The 24,770-nt window shown below is 29.8% G+C and overlaps 1 protein-coding gene and 1 long non-coding RNA gene across 3 annotated transcripts; one reads left to right on the top strand and one right to left on the bottom strand.

Moving 5' to 3' along the window:
- Positions 1–644: 644 nt before the first annotated feature.
- LOC113003394 lies at positions 645–3,006 on the top strand. Its single transcript, XR_003268442.2, has 2 exons — positions 645–1,808; positions 2,395–3,006. It is a non-coding gene; the product is annotated as an uncharacterized LOC113003394 (long non-coding RNA).
- LOC120356831 (acyl-CoA Delta(11) desaturase-like) lies at positions 2,543–23,813 on the bottom strand. 2 transcript variants are annotated; one of them, XM_039449352.1, is made up of 7 exons: positions 23,072–23,300; positions 22,871–23,000; positions 8,754–9,321; positions 6,309–6,439; positions 5,643–5,848; positions 4,687–4,872; positions 2,543–4,537 (listed from the first exon to the last, which is right to left on the bottom strand). In XM_039449352.1, the coding sequence occupies exons 3-7, from the start codon at positions 9,040–9,042 to the stop codon at positions 4,228–4,230; spliced, it is 1,122 nt and encodes a 373-aa protein (XP_039305286.1). In that variant the 5' UTR covers positions 9,043–9,321; positions 22,871–23,000; positions 23,072–23,300; the 3' UTR covers positions 2,543–4,227. The 2 variants fall into 2 exon arrangements, with proteins under 2 accessions (XP_039305286.1, XP_039305285.1); XM_039449351.1 differs by lacking the exons at positions 22,871–23,000; positions 23,072–23,300 and adding an exon at positions 23,657–23,813.
- Between the last annotated feature and the right edge of the window lie 957 nt (positions 23,814–24,770).

The following is a 24,770-nucleotide window of genomic DNA, read 5'->3' as shown; positions in this document are numbered from 1 at the left end:
TTACTTAGAACGTGATTTATAAAAATGTGACACACTGCATAATCGGTGGAAGAAAAAAGTGGTAGTAATATGGCTAGCCCAAAAATAATTTACTAAAACTCGGATTAGTTTAAAAACACAGTATTTTGTTACAAAATTATATATTTTTAATTTTCCATCGTTTAGAATTTTTTTGATTTCAAATTTTCCTGCATTTAAAGATTTTAATGATATTATAAAATATATTATTTTATCTCTATTAACCTTTAAACATAAATATAAAATAATATCTCTAATGTTTTTGAACATCACTCTTTGGAATAACAATCGATTTAGCAAGAAATATTTCAATATAAAAATTTTGTTTAAAAAACCATATTAACAAGATCCAATGTTATTGTTTAAATCTGAGTAACAGAGAAGTATGTATAGCCGAATAAAAACGTGAGGCTATACATGAAGAGGATACCAACGACCCTCTTCCCTCCTCCCTCTAAATCCTCCGAAATACCGGTGTTAGCGCCCAACTTTATAAAAAATAAAAATGCTTAATACATATTGATTGTACTTCGTTTGTACCCGTTTGTACCTTTTTTGTTTTTGTTTGTACCTCAAGGGGTAAAATGTTATAAAAGAGGCCATTTTTTCACCCTCTTATAACTTTTTACCCCTTGAGATACAAACAAAAAAAAAGTGGTACAAACGGGTACAAACAAAGTACAATCGCTCTACATTAAGCATTTTTATTTCTTATAAAGTTGTGCGCTTCACACCGTTCTGCGAAATAGTAGAGAAAGGTTGGCGGTCATGGAATACATCTAAAAAGTGCTGAAATATTATAATGTCTCATATAAATCACATTGAATTCTAAAAACAACCGTTGTAATTATTTCGTTACAGTCTATTTAGACATTGTAGAATGGTTACTGGTCATTAGTATTTGTTGTATTTTTATAAAAGCTGAATTTCAGTTTTGCAGGTAGCAGAAATGTTTACAGGTGTATATACTTTCTACGTAATTTTGAGTAATATGTTACATATGTAGAAATACGTTAATTTTTTTAACTTATTTTAGTTTGAAGGTCTTTAATATGAATTTCGAATTAATAAATTTAATAAGTGTCGTAATATGTGTATAAATTTAGCAAAGTCATGTTACATATGCAAATTTACTGAATTAAAAAGCTAATTATACATTAAGTAAGAAATTATACATTAAGTGTTAGCATTAAGGTCTAGCTGTGATTGTTTAGGCATATCGTTCACATTGTATTTTCATATTATTGGTCCGATAAGTTCTCTGTTTTTAGAGTGATTTGTGTCTTATTATTATTTTTTTTTTTTGTTAATTTAAAACATCAAGTAAAAAGCTTCACCGTCTTTTAATCTTGAAATTTAAATGCAAAAAATTGAGATTTTTTTTATTTGAAGTGTTCAATTTTTGCAAATTTTTCCAATAAAATTTGTTTAAAGAATTGTAATTACTTAAAAATAATATATCTTTTATTTGATTCTTGTTTGTATCTATCTTACTCGATGGTATTGATTTTGCATATGCTAAATTAAAAAATATACTTTCAGTACGGTGACAAAATTACAAAGTACAAAGTAAGGATGAGGGAGGGGGCAAATAGTTACAATTTAACTTCTTCTTTTTCTCGTATCTATTCTACTACCTATCATCAAGACAACAATAGTTCTTAAATATCTAACTATTTTTTAAAGAAGCGGTGAAACCATAAAGCTGAATATTATAACTAAAGGAGAAGCTTAAAATTGTCTTCGTGAAAACAAGATTAAATCAGAGGATTTTGTTTTGATACTTTAAGGTACATTTTGTTGGTTGCTGAATCTTTGAACGACATTTAATCTATTGTATATCGTACATTTTCCTCTATTTTAATATAATCCGTATACTTTGATATCAAATTGATTTCTCCCAGTACAGTTTGAAATGAGAAAAGAGCTTCTATAGCAAATAGTGACAAATGTAGACTTGAATTGTTCATAGAGAGGTTATAGAGATGGTTTGTTTATAGAAAAAGAAAAAGAGTGTAGACAATTAAACTCATATTACTCAAAATTGTAATTAGTAAGTAATTAAAATTTTGATTAAATTGTTATATTGTTTTCTTATAAGTTACGAATCTGTCTTGCAATTACGATATATTATTCGTGATTTATTTCTTTTCTACAGCCATTACTAACATATACGTACAATATAAAAGTCATTTAATTTAAAATATTAATTATTATCACTTGCCCCTTGAGTATCGCTATTTGTCGTACACTAGGATAGAGAAAATAGTATCCTAGACGGAAAGTGGCAAATGTAAACTTGAATCATTATGAAAATTTAGCCCTTATACCATGACTTGTTTGAGTTCTAATTAAGTTTTTTTTTTATATTTCAAGGTGGAAAGTACCTTTTCAGTAAAAAATCATATCTTAAAAACCTAAAATCAGTTTACAGAAGAAAAAAAAAGAACTCCGTCACTTGCTCTCATCTCTCTTACAAAGCAGACTTCGTGATGAGAAAGGTAACTAAGGTAATGTGACAAGCTAAGATTAAATAAGATTTTATTGGATAATTTTTTACAAGTTGCACAGAAAATTTCCATATATTATTTTGTTATTTTAATATACAGTATTAAATATTAAACATATAATATTTAACACATAATTTAGGATACATTTGTATATAACAATAAGATACGCTTGTGAACAATATAGGAACTATGTTGGAAAAAGTATCTTATAAAAGGCACCATAAGTATTATCATTTATAATCTGTTTAAGCTAACTGGTCAATGTAACATTTCTAGATACCAAAGTATAAAGCGTGGAATTAAGCGTAACCGTACAAATACAAAAAGTATACATTATTAGTGTATAAAGTAATTTTATCTTAAATATAATTCATATTAAAAACAACTTACATCAGGTTTATCATGTGACCCGTATTTCAAGTTTTAATAGAATATAAATTAAAATTTTATTATTGTATAAAAGCTACGATATAAGAAAGATTTGTTGAAAAAATTACCTTGATAGCATGCGGTGATTTTATTTTCATCTCTTTTTAATTGTCCAAAACAAATTTCGAATGCTGTTTCCTAACTAAAGATTGAAAGAAAAGTATTATAAAGTATTTATACACAATTTTATCATAGAACGAACCAATTTTCTCATTTATTGTATTTTGCGTTAATAAAATAGAACGCTGTCGAAAATGTCTGGCTTAAATTACTAGACAGCTCTATTCGGTCTAATTGTAAGATTGAATTGTGTTTTTGAACCTATATTTTCCAGTAAAACATAATAGCTTCAAATCGATTGTATAATATAATAATTGAACTTTATAGAGTTTAATTGAATGATGTTTTTGAATTTTCCATCGGTTGTATTATATGTTTTGCTGAAAAATTCAAATTTACAATTAAATTGTAAATTTGAATTTTTCAGCAAAACATATAATACAACCGATACAATACAATACATACCTATTTTAAAGTAATTGTGTTTTACTAAAAAATGCAGATACAAAAATACAATTTAATCTTACTAATCGAATAATAGAGTGCTTTCTAGTAGTTTTAATCGGATACTTTTAACGGGAAATTTTCAATAATGTACTTATATAACTGTAACAAATAACAACTATGTACGTATTATCAGAAACGTAATAACACGTATTGCATTAAATTAAACAATAGCTTCTCGTGTGTGTACCATACAATAAACCCTCGATTATGTGAAGTTTTAATTAGTCAATTACATCTTTGCCATTGTACATATGTTACCAGATGAAATTTATTTTCTTTTTGCAACAAATAAATCCCCTAAATATAAAATAAATAAACAACCAATATCATGCATATATCTTAATTCTACGGTTTACGAATAATTCATGGTTATCATAAATAAAACTATTTATTTATTACCGATGATTATAATCGAGAGCCAACTTCACTTTTATTAACTAACTTTTGATTGAAATACCTCTTCAATTTTACCATTACGTTTGAAACATTTCCCAATGGTAAGCTAATTTACGTGGAACTTAAAGTTACACGGTATCTCAAATCCCATATTATTTTAGTTCTGTGAAAGACTCACATGGTCCACGGTGTATTACTAATACGGTATTTTAATATGGTATTAGAAGACGCTTTTTCTAGCGTTTGTTCAATTCATCCGAGAAAATCTGATCACGATTTCCGCTTTGAGTTTTTCTCAAGAGTCTCACTACTGACTATCCATTACATCCAATTCTGCCTGATCTTCTTGAGAGATATCGGCATCGCCGTAACCCCAAATGTGACTTCCATCGCCACACCGATCCGCTCTGCGACGAATCATATTTGGCGAGACAGACTTCAAATCGTAGGCCCAACCAATCCGCGCAAAAGCGTCGATGAAGCCGGTGCTAAGATTGAATGGGTAATTGCCCAGCTCGCTGGTCTTGTAGTCCCATGGAAACACGTGATGATAGTTGTGATATCCCTCACCAAGCGCCGCGATTGATACCGCAATGTTTTCCACTGGTGAGATATTCCTACGAACGAATAGTCAAATTATGTTTTAGACCTGATGTAATAGATGGAATCTCCGTGCTATGTGAAAAATTCATTGTATTAAATAATTGACTATTTTCAATCGCTCAACTTATAATGATTTTTGATAGATTCGCAATTCAATACGTACTTATCATACGGTTTTTGTCCCCACATGTGCGCCACGCTGTTGACGGAGAAAGCTATGTTCAAATTGATAGAGAAGCGAAAATTGAAATTCACCCAGAATGAAATCCACAATGACTCCGACCAGAAATAACAAGGAATCCCCACCGGTAGTAAGATGGTCAAAAGCACAAATAGAGGTATGTACAACCTACGGACAAATTAATATAAAATTAATTGCGTTACAAAGAAACGTAAATAAATAGCTAAATAATATAAAAATAATGATAAAGAAAAAAATAATAATAATATAAAGTAAAATCCTAGTAGTATTCAGACATGTATTTATATCCAAATATTTTCATAAAAACTTATTATTAATCATGAATACTTTTTTTATTATAATTAAAGTTCAATTGTAATCTTAAATATTTAAATATTAAATTAATTAGAACTAAATTTAATATTATTTTATTTTTCTTATATATTTTCATATATTTCTTTTGGCAATATAGTCATCTAGAGAAAAATTATGTTTAAATTGATGATTATTTCTATAACCTAATTTTTTAATTTGAAATAAGAATATCTTTGAAGAAAATAAAAATTTATTTGATTTCAAAAAATGATATTATTAACCTTCTTAAAATAAATAAATTATTTCTTCAAATTATTTGTTTAATTTAAACAAATAATTATTTAATTCAAAGAATGTACTATAAGAAATAATTTAATTCTGATTTTAAAAGTACATTTCTTTTATTTAAAAAAAAAAAGATTTGCGTTTCACAACCATTTCTTTAATTCAAATAAAAGGAACAAGCAAAAAATTTCTTCAAATCAAAGAAACCTTTCTTTAACCGTATAACAATGCACAAATTTCTTTGATTCAAACAAATATTTTTTAATTTGTAGAAACTTTTCTCTGGATGATAAAAAAAAAACAAGTAAATCATGTAAACGAACAAATAAGAATCTTGCCTTCTTTGCCACATAACTATGGGATCGGCTTCTAGATCACTCACGTCGACCGCTTTACGTTTGGCGACAACGTCGGGATGAGGTGTTATAAAAAGCCATCCTACATGAGCGAAGAAGAAACCTCTCCTTACGTCATGAGGATCCGCATCGGTTTCACTATATTTGTGATGTACTCTATGATCCAATGCCCACGTGTACAAATCTTTCTGCACAAAAAAGATATTGTTAAAAAAGGTCATTAATTTATTTTCTAATTAATTGAAGATATATATAAACGTATACTGAGAGAAATATTTGGTGAAATAGACCAAAAGTTTAGTTAAATAGTGATCAAATAAATTTTATAGTTATGATTACTAAATATGTAGTTGTTTTGATCAAACAATCTGTAGTCTTAATCAAATTGTTTTTATACAACTATAATCAAATAGTTCATTAAGTGTAACTAAAGTTTTAGTACTAGTAACTACAAAATTCATTTGATCATTATTTTAAATAAACGTTTGATTGATATTTTTCTCAGTGTAAGCTGGAATGAATTACGTAATATGAATTTAATATGAATTTTGTGTGACAGCGATGCAGTCACTGTCACGATTATAACATTAATAAAAAATTATTGTTATTTAAGGATTATATTGTTATTATGTAACAGCGTTTACACACCTGTCCTGTTATCGTGAAGAGGAAGGCTAAAAACAGACGCAAAGGCCATTTCGCTTTGTACGCCTTGTGCGACCATAATCTGTGAACGCCAGCCGTAATACCAAAACCAGATGTATAAATCGTCACGAACACTGTAAATAACAGATAATATTTATCAAAATATTCTCAGATATATATGAGGATGACTAAGGTATAAGCAATTTCAAAAATCTAATTTAGCAAATAGTAAGATATTCCAATGACAACAACATTGGAATATCTTACTATTTGCTAAATTAGAGTTTTTGAAATTGCTTATTATTTTTGTTGGAAAAATCAAATCTTTATACATAATTTTGTTCAATTACTAATTCTACTTTTCATTTTTTTATTTTTACATTTCCGTTATTTTTCTGTTTACCCTCACACTATCTTCTAGTATCCTCGGTACGATTTTGCAATTTCACTTTTAATCGTTAGTTCCTTATAAAGACAGATAAAAAATTATGTAAACAAATTTTTATAAATAATGTAACAGCCGTCTTCCCTTTTATCGCATTTTTTAGATGAGAATTGAGAATTGAGACGTTATATTCGCCGTGTCGCGAAACAATGCAGAAATCCGAGACGTATCCGCGTTCTCGTTATCGCGGTTGATGCTTCCGTTTCGTTGGCTATGCCAGCAACTTCGATGTAGATGCCGGTTTTAATCGTCAATGATCGAATGTGAACACGTGTGTTTGCATAATCAATCTCATTACCAAGCTTTTCTTATAAGTACTTTCATAGCCGCGTTTTGCATTGCTACCCTTTCATTCATTTTCCACGACCAACGCCGCATGTGTGATTCAACTCGCAGAATACAGCTGTAAGTATCCGGCGCGTGCTGTGTGTGACGCAAATTTATTTCGAGCGTCTTAACGCATATGCATGATAACGCTTAGCGTTATAGCTTTTGCGGTTATATCGACAACTAATCTCGATTTATGCTTATTAATTAAGAAAACAACATGATAAAAACGAAATTACAAAATTGTACCAAGAGCACAAGGAAAATATGATAAATGCAACAGAATAAAAGAGTACGTTTCAATATCAATGTTTGCATTGGCCTACGCCCTATTCAGAGCGCGCTTTTTCGCATTCTATCCTTTTACGTCTACCGAACGATAAGAATGATGAAAAGGCGCGCCACAGCGCGTTCTCTTTCTAAGCGCGTTCCAGATACGGGCGATTGTTTACAAAATAAAAAATAATTATTTTGTTATTTTCTTTCTCGACTGTCGACATTCTAATCTCAAGTATAAGAAAAACTTTGTTTTTACAACAACTAAGACATTTATAAATTGTCGCGGTGTTGAATAGATTGCGTGTTCTCGTCCATCCACGCTGCACGCGCGGCAAAACGTGTTTAAAAACCGACAGATTCGCAGATAGAGAAGGTAAGCCAATGCTCGGTGTAATACTCGGTCAAGCGTTACAGCGTTAGAATTACAGCACCGATATTACTGTGATTAACTCGCAAATGACGCGTAATTACCGGCACGACCTACATTTTTGTGCTATCGTAAATCAAAGTTTACTTCCAAAGTTTTCATATTTCAAGGATTATTTTACGGTAACAAACAAAAAGAAATTATAACATCAATTTGTGCAATTAAGTGCTAGAACCATTATAACAAGCAAAAGTTTCTGGAAATAAAGTTATAGATAATAAAAATTATTTTTATGCGAGTTAAGCTTGAATTATACCAGTTATTGTTATAAGATGATAAAGAAGAACATACAAAAAACAACATCAGTTGCACTATAAATAAAAATTATATGTAATAAATCAAAATGTTATTATTTATTTTGTATTATTATTTAACTATCTTTATTTATTAATTATTTATTACGATTAACCGTACTAGTAACTAACTCAATTCAGTAACTTGTAAACTCAATGTTTGCTTGCAATGTTTTAATTAGATTGCAAAACCAAATAAACCAATTTGCTATTTTGTGTGTGCAGATTATATAAGTTCATCCCTACCTATTTGATAAGCGATATCGAGATTATGTAGTATCTCAAAGCGCAAAAATAACTCGTTCAAATGCACGTTGTGTAATCTTTTAAACATTTACGTGAAAAAATATCTACAGAGTGATTCTTACTGGTTGTACCCACTTTTTACCATAAAAGCATGATTTTCCAAGCATTTGTAATTTCTAATATAATATGTTAGAAATACATATCCGTCGGTAAATCATACTCCTATGATAAAAAGTGGGTACAACCATTAATAATCACCCTGTATATTAAAGTTATAAAGCTGTACAGGATAACGTGTAAAGAATATTTTCTTCACAAAGACGAAAGAGAACGAGAGTCAGTATACTTATTACAATGTTTAAATCATAAAAATTGCAATTGTAGATTAAATACACATATATACACGTGTATAGATCAAGAAATTCTCCTACCCCATAACGTTGTAAGCAGTTTCGCCTGTGTGAGCACCGCCTGTGTGAGCACCAGATACAATCCGTAGAGACAACCGCCGTGTATGAAGATTTGCGCACTGAGATCTAGCCACTTTATCCTTGGCACATACTCGGTCTCGACCGCCAAGTCATCGTTCTTCTCGGTCGTCGTTTCATGATTGTTTACCGTTTCACCGTTCGCCAATCGATTCTTCCTCAGCGTCACATCACAATCCATCTCCGTCTTGGGACACATCGTCGGCGGTATTCTTTCCTCGTTTGGCGACATCTTTATCAAGAATATACTTTTTGTTTGAACGTCTCTTGCGATCGTCTACAGACGCTCGAATACCGAGGTTCACCGTTGATCTTCCAATTACACAAATCGATTTAGTCGTTGCTTTGCATTTCAAACTACTTTTAGGAGATTAGTCAGTATCCGTTTTGATTCGTTGATCGTGATGTTGTTGTGCAAAAATTGCAAAAGTCGATTCATAAGCAAATCTTTAGATATAGAAAAGCAAAATTTCAGATTGATGTATGATGCAGGACAACCCTCTTCAGAGATCTAAAACAAGAACAAATGCACACATAGATTAATTTCTTTTATCGATAACATACATTCCAAAATGACATAAAGCGACTAAATTTATCAGAAGATCAATTTCATGATTTTTAGTACATGTTTGCTTATTTAACAATTCTTTCCTTTAACTAGTTCTTAATAATTCTCCTAGTTATTCGAATATGAATATACACTGTGATAAAAGAGAATGCATGTTCTAGAACACTACATATTGATCGCTGATAATGCCACTCGGTTTGCGTCATGATAAGATTATCTGTTTCCAGGTATTCTCTAAAACTTGTTATCAAAAGATTTATTCTGGCATTTTTTTATCTTTCTTCGTTTGCTTTCTGCAATCGAGTGTAGCACAAGTAACTTGATCAATTCAACACGTTAGATTGGCAAATTCTATAAACACCAATTTTTAATTACTGATGTTAAAATTGAATTATGCTAAATTTGTAAAATATCTGGTTTACTCCAGTCACATTTCTGATAATCAATTGTAACGAGTTTGGTAAATATTTTTTTAAAAGCGTACGAATTTATGTGAAGGCTGCACCTCTTTAACACGTTACGTATATCTTCGTATGTAAATCAGCCTAGCACAACTGCGGAAATATTTTCCACGTTGACTTAACAACGACAGGTGCAATCTGCAAAAATATCTTCGACCTGTGCTGAGCGTTATAACATGTGAGTCGCTTCCAAATAATTTTACGATTAACATTAATATAAGTTTTATTAATGTGGTTATACATAAGATTTATTAATCCGAATATTCGAAAATAGATCAAAGAAAAAAATACTTCTCATGACTTTTTTCCATATATTAATATTGAACATTGAAAAAATATATTAATAAATATTAATATATACAAAAATGATAAAAATGTACATATAACTTTATTTAAACGCACATGCATTACTTGGAATATTTAAACCGTTTTTTTTTATATTTCAATTAATGTTATTTATAGTTAACCTTTATAATTAAAATATAATTACTTAAATTTGTTCAAAGAATAATTAATTAGAAGTAATGTAAGAAAAATTCGTTTATTATTTTATTAAAAGAAGCGTCTATATATGTAAATACTTTACTACTACAATGTCTATTGAGAAACAAAGTAATAATAGTACAAAAGATAAAGTTTCTGTTAAGTCACTATATGAAAATTCAACGAACATTCTATGCTAATTGACAAGAAATAAGATAACAATGTAATAAAAACACTTGCTGCTAATGCTTGAAATGTAATAACGCTTTAAGCACGGAAATGGTAGTAATGTTTTAAATATACAGCATGTGAATACAGCATGTGACATCTTTAAGAAATTAATAATGTCTATTATATCCACACCCAGAGCTGGAAAGAAACGAGTCACAAATAACGTCATTACTGTTAATTTTTCAAATAACGATGTTTGGTAACGTTACTACAATTATTCATAATGATAATGGTAACGCCAGAATCGGACTAATGACTTTTGACAAGTAACTCGTTATCATTACAATTATAAAAAATTGTAACGGCATTACAAAATTGCTATTATAAAAAAATAAAAGTGACGCAATACTTGTAACGTGTTATTTCTTATCCTTGCCCAAAACTAACAATGAAATGTCTCAAAACTTATTACAACACACTGTTAATTACAAATAAAAAAATACTAATTTCTTTACATTGCTATATTAAATGATATAGTAATATAATTTACTGTTATATCGCATAATTATTAATAATATTTTGCTATTTTTATAAATTATACGTATCAAGAGTAGATTATACGATACTTGAGAATTTATCAGGACGTAGGGGAATATCAGCTTTCTCTAACATTAGCCAAACATACCAAGAATAAATAATATTTGCAACGTTTTCCGGTATTTCGATACAATATCTATTGATAATTGGTTACTTTAAAAGTCAATGTCAAATTTCGTGGTTGACAAGAGAACCGACCGATCGATCGACAGACCTAACTCGAAAATAATTCGTTACTCGTGTCGGAATTCGGAACGACGCACATATCTGTCGTGTGAAATTGGACAAAGTATCGGATTTACAGTATGTTGTATAGCCCTTAACATATATTTTTCTTTAATAAATAATAATAAATTCAAATTAGTTCAGATAAAAGTAATAAGTGCCTTACATTGTTGTGAGAATAAATAATAAATAAATAATAAATAAAGTTAATTAATTATTTATTTATTACATTTAGTAATGGTATTAACACGTGGAAATTATATGTAAAAATCGTATATAAAATATTTTCTTTTGATAATATTTAATTTTCTTTTGATAATATTAAGATAATAATTTCTGTGTTATTGTCTCTGCAATAGAAAACTATTCTTCAGTTGGTATGTAAATTTGAAATCGTTCCTTGCAAATATTCAAAACAGAAAATGCCCTGTTTTTCACATGGTTCTAGTCTTCTTCTTTGTCCTCTTTCTTCGCTAACTCGGAATTCGATCGATCAGCACCCAATTACTGAAGAACGCACTTATTATCTCGTAGCACCGAGTCACCGATTCTCTAATACATATGTAAGAGTAATCCGATGGTGAAGATGTTACATGATATGACTTTGAAAGCCTTGGTCGACTGATCTTGGCCTTCGCTAAAAACACAGCAAGACTGAGCAAAATATGCAAAGTTTTACGACAAAATGTTTCGTAACGGACAAATGGTAATCTTCGTGTTTTATTTTGTCATTTTTCAAATGATAACGGTACTACTATTTTATATTATAATAATTTATTAAACAATATATAATTGTACCATTTACAAACGTATTTTATTTGCAAGTCAAATTATATTAATTCATTTAATTGATTAAAAATTTAAAGTCGGCAGTTATAAATACGTATACAGTATATAGTATAAATAATAGTTGAAAAAACTAAAATAACTAAAATAACAGAAGATAAAGCTATTGAAAGACATCATCGAATTTCTTAATAATCGTCTTGCCGACATCTGTTTGCTCGAACTATTTCTTATTAAACTAATGGTGTTTACTCGCATTACTTGTAGGATATTAAGTCAACACATGAGAAAAGAGTTGCAGGATACTTCTTCTGATTAAAAGCAAATTAAATTTATATATAGGGTATTCCAAAAGTTATGAATTAAAATACTATAACGAGAAAGATATTGAAAAAGTAAATAAAAGAATAGTAAATAGTATTATTTGTACATTTTTATTTCAAGAAGTAGTTTTTGAGATATAAAGATTAACAATTGGCCAATTACGAATTGTGTTTAGACAGTTACGTGAGCTTAATACTATCGCACGAGCAAATGACCATCTAAACGTAATGTAGTAAGAGTAAATCGTGCGTATGTACATTTATATATGAATATACACGTAATATTTTTTTAACAATTCAGCTCTTAAATTAATTGTATAACATTAAGTGATTATTGGTACACAACATTAAATTTTTCTTAATATAAACAAACAAATAGACTAATTGCATCTTCATGTTTTATATAAAAACTTCAAATATATGTTCATGGAAGAAAACATTATCTCGTGTTCAAGTATTTCATAGATTGGTTTAATTATGTTGGTGAATGTGGGCGCGGAACCGACCTCATTACGAGATACTTTCGGTCCATTCTGAATTTAAAGGTCAATTCACAACTTATAGAGACTACAGGAACTATGAAATCTGATTATGCCAAAATATCTTTACGATTTTCTTTCCATTACGTAATACATACTTGCACATGTATACATCATAGACGATAACTTTGACTTTGCATAATCACTCTTTACATCTCTGGTTTTTATATTTTTTTTGTGTATCTTCTTATATCTTTTTTTTTATATCTATAAAGTCCAAACTTTGCACCAAACTACATATCACGCAATACTGAGAAAAAAAATTATTAACTAAATTTTTCACATAATTAAATTTTTTCAATTCAAATATTTATATATTTAACTTAATACTTGAATTGAAGAAATTTAATTGAGTTGAAAAATTCAGTCAAGTTAGTAATTTTTTTCTCAGTATATCTACACATTGGAGATTGCAAATTGAAAATAGAATTCAATTAATTAAATAATTCCAATTTTAATCTGTTTCACGTTCAATAGTTGAATTCTAATCTATAATTTGCAATCTTTAATCTTTAATAGACAGTCTGTTACGGATTCAAGAAGTCTTTAAATATATACATTTAGATTGGTTTGTATTTATTAATTCGGTACTATCCATACCGTATCACCGTAAAACGTTAAGTATAATTTAATAATATTAGAACAAAGATAATTTTATATGTTATAAAAACTTATAGAAAACGGTTTGAAAACAATAAATCATCCGACATTTACAAGGATACACCTTGTATATTTGACATCCATATTTATGAGATTTTTCGCGGCACCTGCGCCTCATTCGAAATAAAACAAAATAATGTTAGTATTTTCAATGAATAATTTTGCATTTAGCAGTTATGAGAATGTTATATGTGCTTTCAATGCATTTTTTTTCAAAAATTTGAGAATAAAAACGTGTGGAGAATAAAAAAGTATGCGTGTTTACATTCACGCGGCATTCGAATAAATGATGGATGGAGCAAAATGTCCCGGACAACTTTATTTTTATGATCCTGTGGTGATGATGTAATATGTCATAAAATTATCTTAACGGAAATGGTAGGATCTGATCCAGACGCGGTTGCACAAGTGAAGATTAACCTTTACTCCATTTCAATTATGATTTCTTAATCTACCAGCTATAGTTTTTCTTAATTGTCCTTCCTTTGTGTTTCTATCGGTAAACACTTTCTTCTGAACTGTTTTAATGTGCTATTAACAATTAAAAATTTACATACACACATAAAAAAACGTCATAAAAATTTCATTCTAAGAATGAAAAGTCTTAGAATGAAATTTTTATGATGTTTTTATGTAAGTACGTATATTCTTGATTGTTAATATCGCAATAAAAAAGTTCAAAAAAGAGTGTTTATCGATAGAAACGCAAAGGAAAGACAATTAAGGAAAACTATAGTTTGTAGATTAAAAAATAATAAATGAAATGGAATAAAGGTAAATTTTTCCTTATATTTATAAGTAAAAAGATATTACGTTTGTAAACATGAAACTTTTTTTAAGTTTCTATAGATGCTAGAGTTCCCTGCTAGAGTTTCCTGCACATAAGAAAAAATTCTTTAAAGGTTTAACAACGATAAGTAGAAATATTTAATTATTTCAAATTTATTAAAAAGTATTAAAATTATATTTTGGTATACAGTTACACGATTAATTGTACGATTAATTATTGTACCCATATAAAACAAAAAACGCGATAAATTTAACGCAATCTTAAACAGACCTGTTACTTAATCGCAAAAAATTGAATCCAACGGATTCAACAGCGAGTTCTACGATATTTGCCCCTCGACACAATTACGAAACGCGCTACGTGCGATCAATATTCTCTCATTCATATATACGTCGGTTTCGAATATCGTACTTTCAATCTTTGATAATAATGATCGTACGTACATGTATCTGACGCATCTGTTAACGCAGTACTTCAATTTTTAGTAATAATACCCCTTTATTGCAATTACACTATTTGCTTAGCTCATTTAATTGCTTTTGAACTACTTCCCGCGATGTCCGCGTCATGTCGCGTCGGTTCGAGTTGCATACTTACTCAAATAAACATTCCAGACGTCAATTCTAATTGTTGAAGAAAATTATTAATTGCAATATTCGAAAATTGAAAATGTGCCTATTATTTGATGTCGTTCTCTATTAAAAATTAAATTACGTATATTGCTGTTATTAGCTTTTTAACAAATTAATTATATGAGTAATCTGCATCAATAAAAATAACGTAATGAACTTGACTTCGAAAAAATACGCATTCGTGCTGCACACCCGTTATATTTGCTGCACACCCGTTATATTGTCGGGGATGAGAGAGATGCGCCGTCAGTGGCGCCATGGATCCTAAGTATAGGAGAGATGGATTTGAGGTTCTCTCATCAATGGAGATAGAAGTTGTTCACGTTCTTTCATCACGATATTATTTTATAGAATTGTATACATCTGTTTTTTTAGCGATATACCATCTTGATGAAATGTTTCACATAGAAAGATAAATTTTACTGTATTATCAACAAATTTAGCTAGATCCAGATCATAAATTAAAAATAATTTTATGTTTATCAAAATTATTACGTAAGACATTCAAGCACGATATACTGCTGCGAAGGGTTTTGACATTCTAGCAATCAGCTTAAATCAATTCAATATAAATCCAATTTTAATTTTTTTAATGGTTTAACATAATTATTTTTATATCCATATTTCAACAGAATTGTTCTTTCCATGTATAAATCATAAATTCTTTATTAGCACGCGTAGCACGTTACACAAATTTGTTATAATCCAGTGTAAAGTGGTTTTTGAATGCTCAATATTATGTATGATACTGCACAATATCATTGATCATTTATATTAAGAGTATATTATATTATGTAATCTGTTTCCACTAAATCTTGGGTGCTTTCCAGCAACGAAACATAGTCGTACACTGTGTGACACGGTATTACACAGCGTCGACTTGTAGTTGAAATACTGCATCTGTTGAAGCTAGACCTCCCACAGATAAATATCGGTCATTTGACGTCGTTCTCAAAATCGCGCAGAAACTAAAGGTTAAGAATGGAGAAACTAGGAGAAACGACATCCGCTCCAGTGATACCAAATGTAAAACCGTTAGTATCCATAAAGTGACATAAAACACGAGCTACACATCATACACATTTTGTGTATGATTGTGTCGGCTTGTGTCATAGTTGGAAAGCAGCAGTTGAATTATACACTGTGTTACACAATGCCGCTTGTGTAGCTGGAAAGTACCCCTTTATTTGCCCAGTGATCAGACGTTGTTTAACTCTTGTCAAAGTTTATCGAGTAATTCTTACAAATATTTTATTGACTATAATTGTATTTTGATGATAGTTAAAGTCAAACCTAGACATTAAACTCGTGATACGCAATAAAAAATATTTTGTATTCACGTTAAAACCGTCTTTGTGAAAAAAATGTGTTAAGTTTTACTCATATCATTATTAGATTCGGAATATAACTTACACTACCATAACTATTCTTAAATAATTGGAACACTATAGATGCTGGTGCTTGGTCATTTCAATATCAAGCACATGACTATAAGTATTTTATTAAGCAATGTTAATTTTGATAACGTATAGTTTATTAATATTAAAAATGAGCGATAAAGCAACGTAAATTGGCATTTTATGATGCAATAGTAACCACAGACAGCCAAATACTTTACAAATTGTATAATATATTTCAATGAATTTCTTATTCACACAATATAGTGCATAAATAAGCCTTCAATGTAGCCTATAAAATAATCAATAATTAATATTGTGCGATATCAAGTATGGTGTATATAATATTGAGCTGTTGCGCATTTCATTTACGTTATCGCTAGCACGCGTTAGTATGTTACTCAATTATATTACTCAATATCACATTATTTGAGAAACATCGATGATGATATTATTTAATATCATACTGCAAAATTTTACGAAGCCGTTTCCCTATTAAAATCTAAATAATATTTTACAATATAATATGAACAATATTTTACAATATGTAGAATAATATTGAGCGTCTAGGGGTTACTTAAAAAGAATGTTTCGCTCTTCAACTTGTGAGTACTGATTTGCCGCGTTTTGAAGATAGTTTGCTTGCTTTCGATCGGATTCACGGATTTCATTATTTTATGCTTCTACAAACTACAGCAACGTATCAATTTTAAATGAAGACGATGATTAAGTACAATACGTGCATTGCCCGCTTGGGATTACAAAATTTTCGATAACCGATTCTTTTCCATTACAAAATTGTGATTATTCTTCAGATAGTGCTACGATTATACACCTGAGCCCATAAACGCATTATCGAGCGATAGCAACAAGGTTAATAATCACGGCAGTGATATGGATTAGTCGTGTAAGCATCGATCTCTCTGTCTTATGAATGAATTGATTGCACAGTGAATCATTACGCGAATTGAACGACATTATAATCGACATGACTCACTGTATCGCCGTCAAAGGCGGGCAGCGAACGTAACGTAGTACGTAATAGCGACTCGCTCTAGAAATCTCCTTGGAAAATATCTCTGTATACAATTGCATTATTACTTCTCAAGTTCATAGAAATATTTATTTTATTTAAAAAAATTTGTTTTTTTTTTAAATTTAACGATTGTGCCCGTAACGTCTTTCAAATAGTGAAAGTTACATCAGTCTTATTTCCTGTTCCTCGACATGCGTGCGAGGTGAAGCATGTATTTTTGTAGTCTAATGAGCTATAAATACATCGTGGATACGCTCACTGGGATAGTGGACTGCGAGTTCTTTCCTGTTGTGGAATTGTAATTATGTAACTTGAGTCTAACCGTAATAATTTTGTTAAAAAGTAACGCAAGAAATGACAAACACAGAATATGTATAGTGTGTCATCGACAAATTTATCTTTGATATCTATACCTGTAATTGCGTTATCTTAGTGGCTGCAGCCTCGATCGACTTGTTGATCGGAGCAATATTAGAATTTTGTTCAATGTAACATGTTAAAAACATTGTACAATTTTCTTAATTAATTGTGCACAGTGAAAGCTAATTTGATACGCCACACGCGAAAGAAGAAATTATCAACTCCACAAGCAACAAGAATTAATTAAGCTTAATTGCGTAGAGCTACGACCATTCCCTGATAAACTCAGTCTCTCTCAAGTTTGATAGTGATTAATACAGTCAGTGGTAAACAAGTAATAAAAAATTAATGCGCATTAATTGTTATCTTTCGTAAAATTTGGTAGTATGACATTAAATATCAGCGTCGATGTTTCTCAAATAAAGTAATGTTGAGTAATGTAATTGAGTAATATACTTACGCGTGCGCGCGATAACGTAAATGAAATGCGCAAGTGAGAGGAGATAATTTTTGTAAAACAGCGCTCTTAGATTATAAATTATAAAAGTGATTAAAAAATCAGAAGATATCTTGCTTTACGAAGATGTCACGTGTTCTTGAAAACATTTATAAAAAAGAATTATAAGAGAAAGTAAAATTTTAAAGCCAGAAATACATTGGTAGACTTGAAACATCTCGGAAAATATGAACTTTAAACATGTATAAAGATTTAAAATAATTTGAAAATTAAAAATAATTATTTTACAGTTAAAAATAGTTATTTTTAACTAGAGCTGAAGATTTCCTTGTCACATCTTAAATTGCTCCAATTTCCAGTACGATTTAAATAATGAAAGTCTTAAAAACAGTTTCCCTATTTACTAAGTCAGATGTTTTACATCAATTAAATTCGTTCACGTAAACGCGCAGTCAATTAAAGTCAAAGACTACAAATAGTAACGATTAGTGCCAATGTAGCGTCTAGTATAGGTAATAGAAATAACTCGATAAATTGTGATGTAACAAAAATGAGCAGGATAGCTGAGACACCAACGACAGAACAAAGAAAGATTATAAATTATATAATATACAATTATGTACTATTATTATATGTAAATATAATTATTATAATTATGTATTATTCATATGTAATTATTTCGCGTTTTGATTTATTTATCTTATTAGATGTTAAAAGATTATTTAAAGTGAGACGCCTAACTATACCAGCGCGATGCATATCTATTGTTAAAATCGGTGGCAATGGACGCCAATTGATTGGAGCATTCAAATCAATTTTGGACAATAAACTTGACTCTGTCACATCGGAGATACTCAATACAATAGGTCATTGAACTGTAAAACAAGCAATATATATGTAATATAGTATTCTTATCACGGGATTTGTAAATCACGAATACGAAAAAATTCTTTTTCTCCAACTATCTTTTCTCTCTAACATATAAACAGAAAAAAATAATATATCTAAATACTTACTGATTATATCATAAATTTTTTTTTATTGTGTGAATAAATTCAGTACAGTAACTGGATTCTGATGCAAAAAAAGGTAATTGACGGCGTTAACGTTATCGTGATGGAGTACATTAAAGCAAAAGCTAGTAAAAAAAGTTGTCATGGAATCGTGGAGAATCCTGTCCCGCCCTTTCATAACAGTTATAATCAATACGCGTGGAAAGTATTGTAAGAGATAAGAGCACTGTCGCGACGATCGGCAATTCATTCTGTAATTCACGAGACGATCCAATCCATGCGTTCGGAGCATCGTCTTCATTTCTGTGTCCGACTGTTTAATCGAAATTTATAGTTCACGGTCGAATCGTTCTTCATCCTGCCACTCCTCATTACTGAGAATTTTCTACCGCTTGTTTCAAACAACTGCTGATGCTACTATAATACGATATAGATATGTAAAGGAAAACGACCGTATCGTTGAAACGTGAAGCCACATAAATGCAATTTGAAACTATCGTATTACGTTGCGATTATAAATGAACGAGATGTATCGAAAAAGATAACGTAATTATATTTTTAAGAAACTCATTCTATATGTACTCACATAAATTGAATTCCAAAAGGGTAGCCCAGATGATACTTTATTATATTTCACATTGAAAAGGAGAAATGCCGCTCACATTATTTTCAGTTCTTAAAAATTTGTCTTTGTTAACACAATTTATTTTTCTGGGGAAGATCTATATCTCGCTAAAAGGTTATTCAATTATTAAGAGTATTTTCTAAACATCAACAGCATTTTTGCATGAATATCAAACAGCGAATGAATATCTTTGCTAAGATTTGAGGTTAACAATCGTGCGTAACATGCAGTTTTAGGAGGAAGTGCGCATTCATGTGGTGAATCTCGTATTTCTATCCACGCCCAGATTACATATGTGTTACACACGTTACGTGACAAGCGAATACCTGTCATGGTTTAAAAAATGCCTTGAAGCCGACTCCGATAATAATGAATCATGTGAGACGTACGGTATGATGTGGCATGTGATTAGGGTAAAATAAAAACTTTCATCCTGTATTAATAAAATTGTTAAAAAACTGTGGATGAAATAAAAAAGATTTTCTTATTTGTTTTTCGTTAATAAATTCCAGCTTATCTACCCTCTGCGTGTAACTATTAGTTAACGTATTAACGTTATCATTACATAACAAATATCTTTTGCAAACAATAATAAAATGATTTAATAATATCAAATTAATATAATCAGCAATTAAAACTTTTTAATCACAAAATTAAATTTTGATTACACTAAAGAAAAATTTAGAATTTTATTTATTACTCTAAATAACATGATTATGTTATCGATAATGGAGCAAAGCTTTTGTAAGCGAAATTAGTAATATACTGAACCATCTTGCAATTATTAAATATACTCTTTTTATTCTAAAGTCTTTAAAGTAAAATCTCATTTTAAGGAGTAAAATTTGAGTCACTCTTTGTCAAGACTGACTGAATTTTCACTCTTTAGAATAAGATTTTACTCCAACGAATTTAGAGAGTATTTTTTAAAACAAAATCAATTATAAAGTAAGACGGTATTTGTATATAAAAAATGAAACAAATCCAAATACGAATATGAGTCGCAATAAAAATTTAAATACGTTCTATCTTCTTGATCACTGATTTTGATAAGAACAATTTTCATGTTAAAGTTAATAAATATATAAAAGTAGATAAAAAGAATCATCGCTGTCAAAAATAAGCAAATGTATAACATTTATAAGATTACGTATCGGTATTTAAATAATAATAAGCATTTGTTTTATTGATAACCATAATAATAATCATAATTGTCAATAATTTAACTCAGATTTTGACAATTTATTTCAAACCTTCTTATCTCAAAAAGACAAGGATAATGATTAATAATATATTACTGGTTGCCTAATGAATAATCAATAAAAAATTAATACTTCTTAATTTTTAATTTTAATACATTTTATAATTTGATTTAATACGATCTTTCTTCGATGTGAATTTTCCCGATATAAATATTAAAATACAAAAAGTCACGGTTGATGATAAACACATTGATAAAACGGTTAACGTTAATGTTAAGCAACGTTAAAAGATCGAATAATGTACGATAATTTTAAAGAATGTTCAGGAGCCAACTAGGCTCCTAGTCATACGACACATTAAATAAGGGGGAAATACATATTTCCACACATACCTAAGCTTTACATTTACACAAGGTGAAGATAACGGTGAAGAACCATACACGCGGCTGAGTGCACCAAACGCACGTGGGAACGTAGCGTTTTTGATGTACAACGAAAACATGCTGTTAGAAATCGTGACATATCGTAAAAATTTATATCGTTGATAATAAAACTAGTTTGAAAATATGTATCATTAAGAATTTTCAAAAATAGTACAGATAATCTATTAATTAACTTTATGTCAATAATTTTTTATATAATCAATTGATTAAATTGTCTGGTTGCATCAACACCGACTAAAATGCTTAATTTATTTTTTTCTCTTATCTCTTCAGAAAGAAGTGGACATCTACATATATATTATTATATTTTCTTCAAGATGTAATGTAACAGGATATGTCGTAAGAATCTGTATCATTTCTTTACATTTTATTATTTCTACAGAAAACATGATGGCATAAAAGTTTGTAAATAATAATAGCAATAAACTATCTAAAGTAAAAAGAATCGTCAATATTAATATAATATTATTTACGAAATAATCAATTCTCCAAAAAAAAAAAAAAATCAATATCAATCATTCAGACTAACTGACGTTCGTTAAATCCCCATGAACACTTGTTAAACTGAGATTATATCGATTCTCTTTCCCTCTCTCTCTCTCTCTTTCTCTCTCTAGTTTTTCTTGAAAAAGATTGTTAATAAATGGAATTACTTATAAGTTGCATTTAACTTTACACAACTGTTTATTTCAATTAGATTATACATATGTAAAATATAACAATCGTTGAAGACTTTAGCATCATATCTAGTTCGAATTACTGGACTACTGAATGATTAATTTACGCGGTTCAATAATATTTACTTGCTCTGAACATATGGGAAATGCACATTAATATCTTCTCTTGTTTACTGAGTCCACTTTGTGAATTAATAGGCGTTATTATCGCTGGCCTTCAATTTCACACGTGTATACCAATACCACATACACCCATTCCATCAATAATTGCACGATAATTCTGTAAGTTATACACGTGTCACATGAAAAATAGGCTACTCACAAAACACAAATAAAATCCAAATGAATATAATTGCCCAATCTCACGAATCAGATCCGCGATTTGTTCTCGAACGTTTCACGTAACGTCAATTAAAAATACAGCACAATTTTGTCAATAACATGACGTTTTCTACAGATAAGTTTGTAATATTTCAACGGATGTATTACGTTTCTATTATTAAGATATCCTAACGAGTGAATCTAGCAAGTGTATAAATATAATCTCGTACGCTGTCTAACTGTATTCAATTCTCGGGGTCCTGGGAACAAGACACTTATTGAAAGAACACTTACCGGAATATAATGCGAAACTTGCTCTTCTCAAAACCGTCCACAATCTAACGGACTATCGCGCTTGTAGGCCGTTTTATAGACCCTCTGCGATAACGTTGACGATAAGTCCACTTCGCGAACCCGAGACCCTCTGTAGTTTAAATTTGATTCAGATTCGTGATGCGAGCTCACGCAATCGTTTATCGTTTTATTTATACGCACGTGCACGAAATCCCAGGCGATACCAGAAAAAAAAATCGACGGCGTTATTATATATTTTATCGAGCGGGGTCAATCCTCATAGAGCACGGCGCATCTCTTCGCGAAGCGATCGAAAATTCAATCCGCGACTCGGCGTTTGCACAGGCAACACGTGCCAATCAGCTGTTCAGCCTCTGCAACTGGTATCACCGGGACCAGAGAATCCCGTGTTACCTTCCCTGCGTTCGGGCTGGTTCCCATTAAGCTGGTCAAGAAATGCTCTCGGTTTAAAGAAAAGTAATTCCTTCTTTTATCTCCCACCAATGTGTCGTATTTGCGTACGAGTTCGATTTTCAAATTTTAATTTATCCGTATCGTGTTTTTTTACCGTTACGTTTTTATATCTTACATATCATTATTATTATTATTATTATTATTATTATATATATATATATATATATATATATATTTATTAACATTAACTGAAAAATTTGATAAATATAAATTCTATCGTTATTTTTCAGGTAATTTTTTATGTTTCTGCTCTCTTTGAAGTAGAAAAATCTTATACATACATATCCAACATTACTATACTATTTTACTCACTTTCTCACGACTTGGAAAGTTCCAAGAAAAATCTTCGGCTACCTGCCGACGAAGCGCGCGCACGAATGCAAACTGAGCGTCGTCGCGACGTGACGGCTTTCACACGGCGCCGGGTTCCCCCGTTTCGTAACATCGCAGACGGTGATCATCATCGGTGCCGGCACAGTACTGTCGTTACAGATGGCGCCAGTCCACATATGAAAATCCGTGAAGATCCTCATAAATCTGAAAAAGAAACACAGTTATAAGGACTGAGAAAGTTATTTTGTAGAAATTAATTAATTACAATTACAATTTTTCTCTTTCAATCAGTAATTAGTTATTGTTACAAGTTACAAAAGTTACTCTGAAAAGTAACACACAGTTATAGTTACGCAAAGTAATAAGTTGTTACTTTTCAATTAATCTTCTATAAACGTTTATACATTGCTATTTTAAATAAAAGAATTTTACACACTCATTTTCAATATACTAAATTATTTTATATTAAACGTTCGGTTATATATTGTATTATTTTGTATATAATAAAACTGTTATTTTGAGAACTTAATCAAAGTGTATTTAATTAATATATTGACTAAACTTATAAAAAATTTACATATACATATATATACACATGTATACATATATATGTATATACAGATTTATAAGTATGAGATAAATATTTTTAAATAAAAAAAAAGACCAAATTCAAACTTTACAATAAAAATTTTCGTAAACCAATGACTTGTCTTAAAAAGTAAAATCTCAAGCTTTGTTTATATAATAATTATTTTTGAACATAATTTATTACTTTATTTTGATGAACGCAGACCATATGTTGATGACTGAGTTTGCATTGTATAAATTATAACTAAAATCAATTACTAAATTAGTTACTAGTTATAACAAAAGCAACTAAGTTACAGTTATAAATAGAAAGAAAGAAACGAAGTTACAGTTATTGAAGAAAAAAAGTACTTTAATTATAACTTTATTAATCGCAAGTAAAAAATTACTTTCCAACCTTTGATTATAATATAACTCTCAGTAACATAGTGGATGCAATTTTTTGGAGCAAAATTTTTATTTCAAAGCAAAACAAAAATACATAATTCAATCGTAGATTTGAAAT

Source organism: Solenopsis invicta, chromosome 5 (genome assembly GCF_016802725.1).
Source record: "Solenopsis invicta isolate M01_SB chromosome 5, UNIL_Sinv_3.0, whole genome shotgun sequence".
In the NCBI taxonomy this organism is placed as follows: domain Eukaryota; kingdom Metazoa; phylum Arthropoda; class Insecta; order Hymenoptera; family Formicidae; genus Solenopsis; species Solenopsis invicta.
This window is presented reverse-complemented; position numbering and strand designations above follow the sequence as displayed.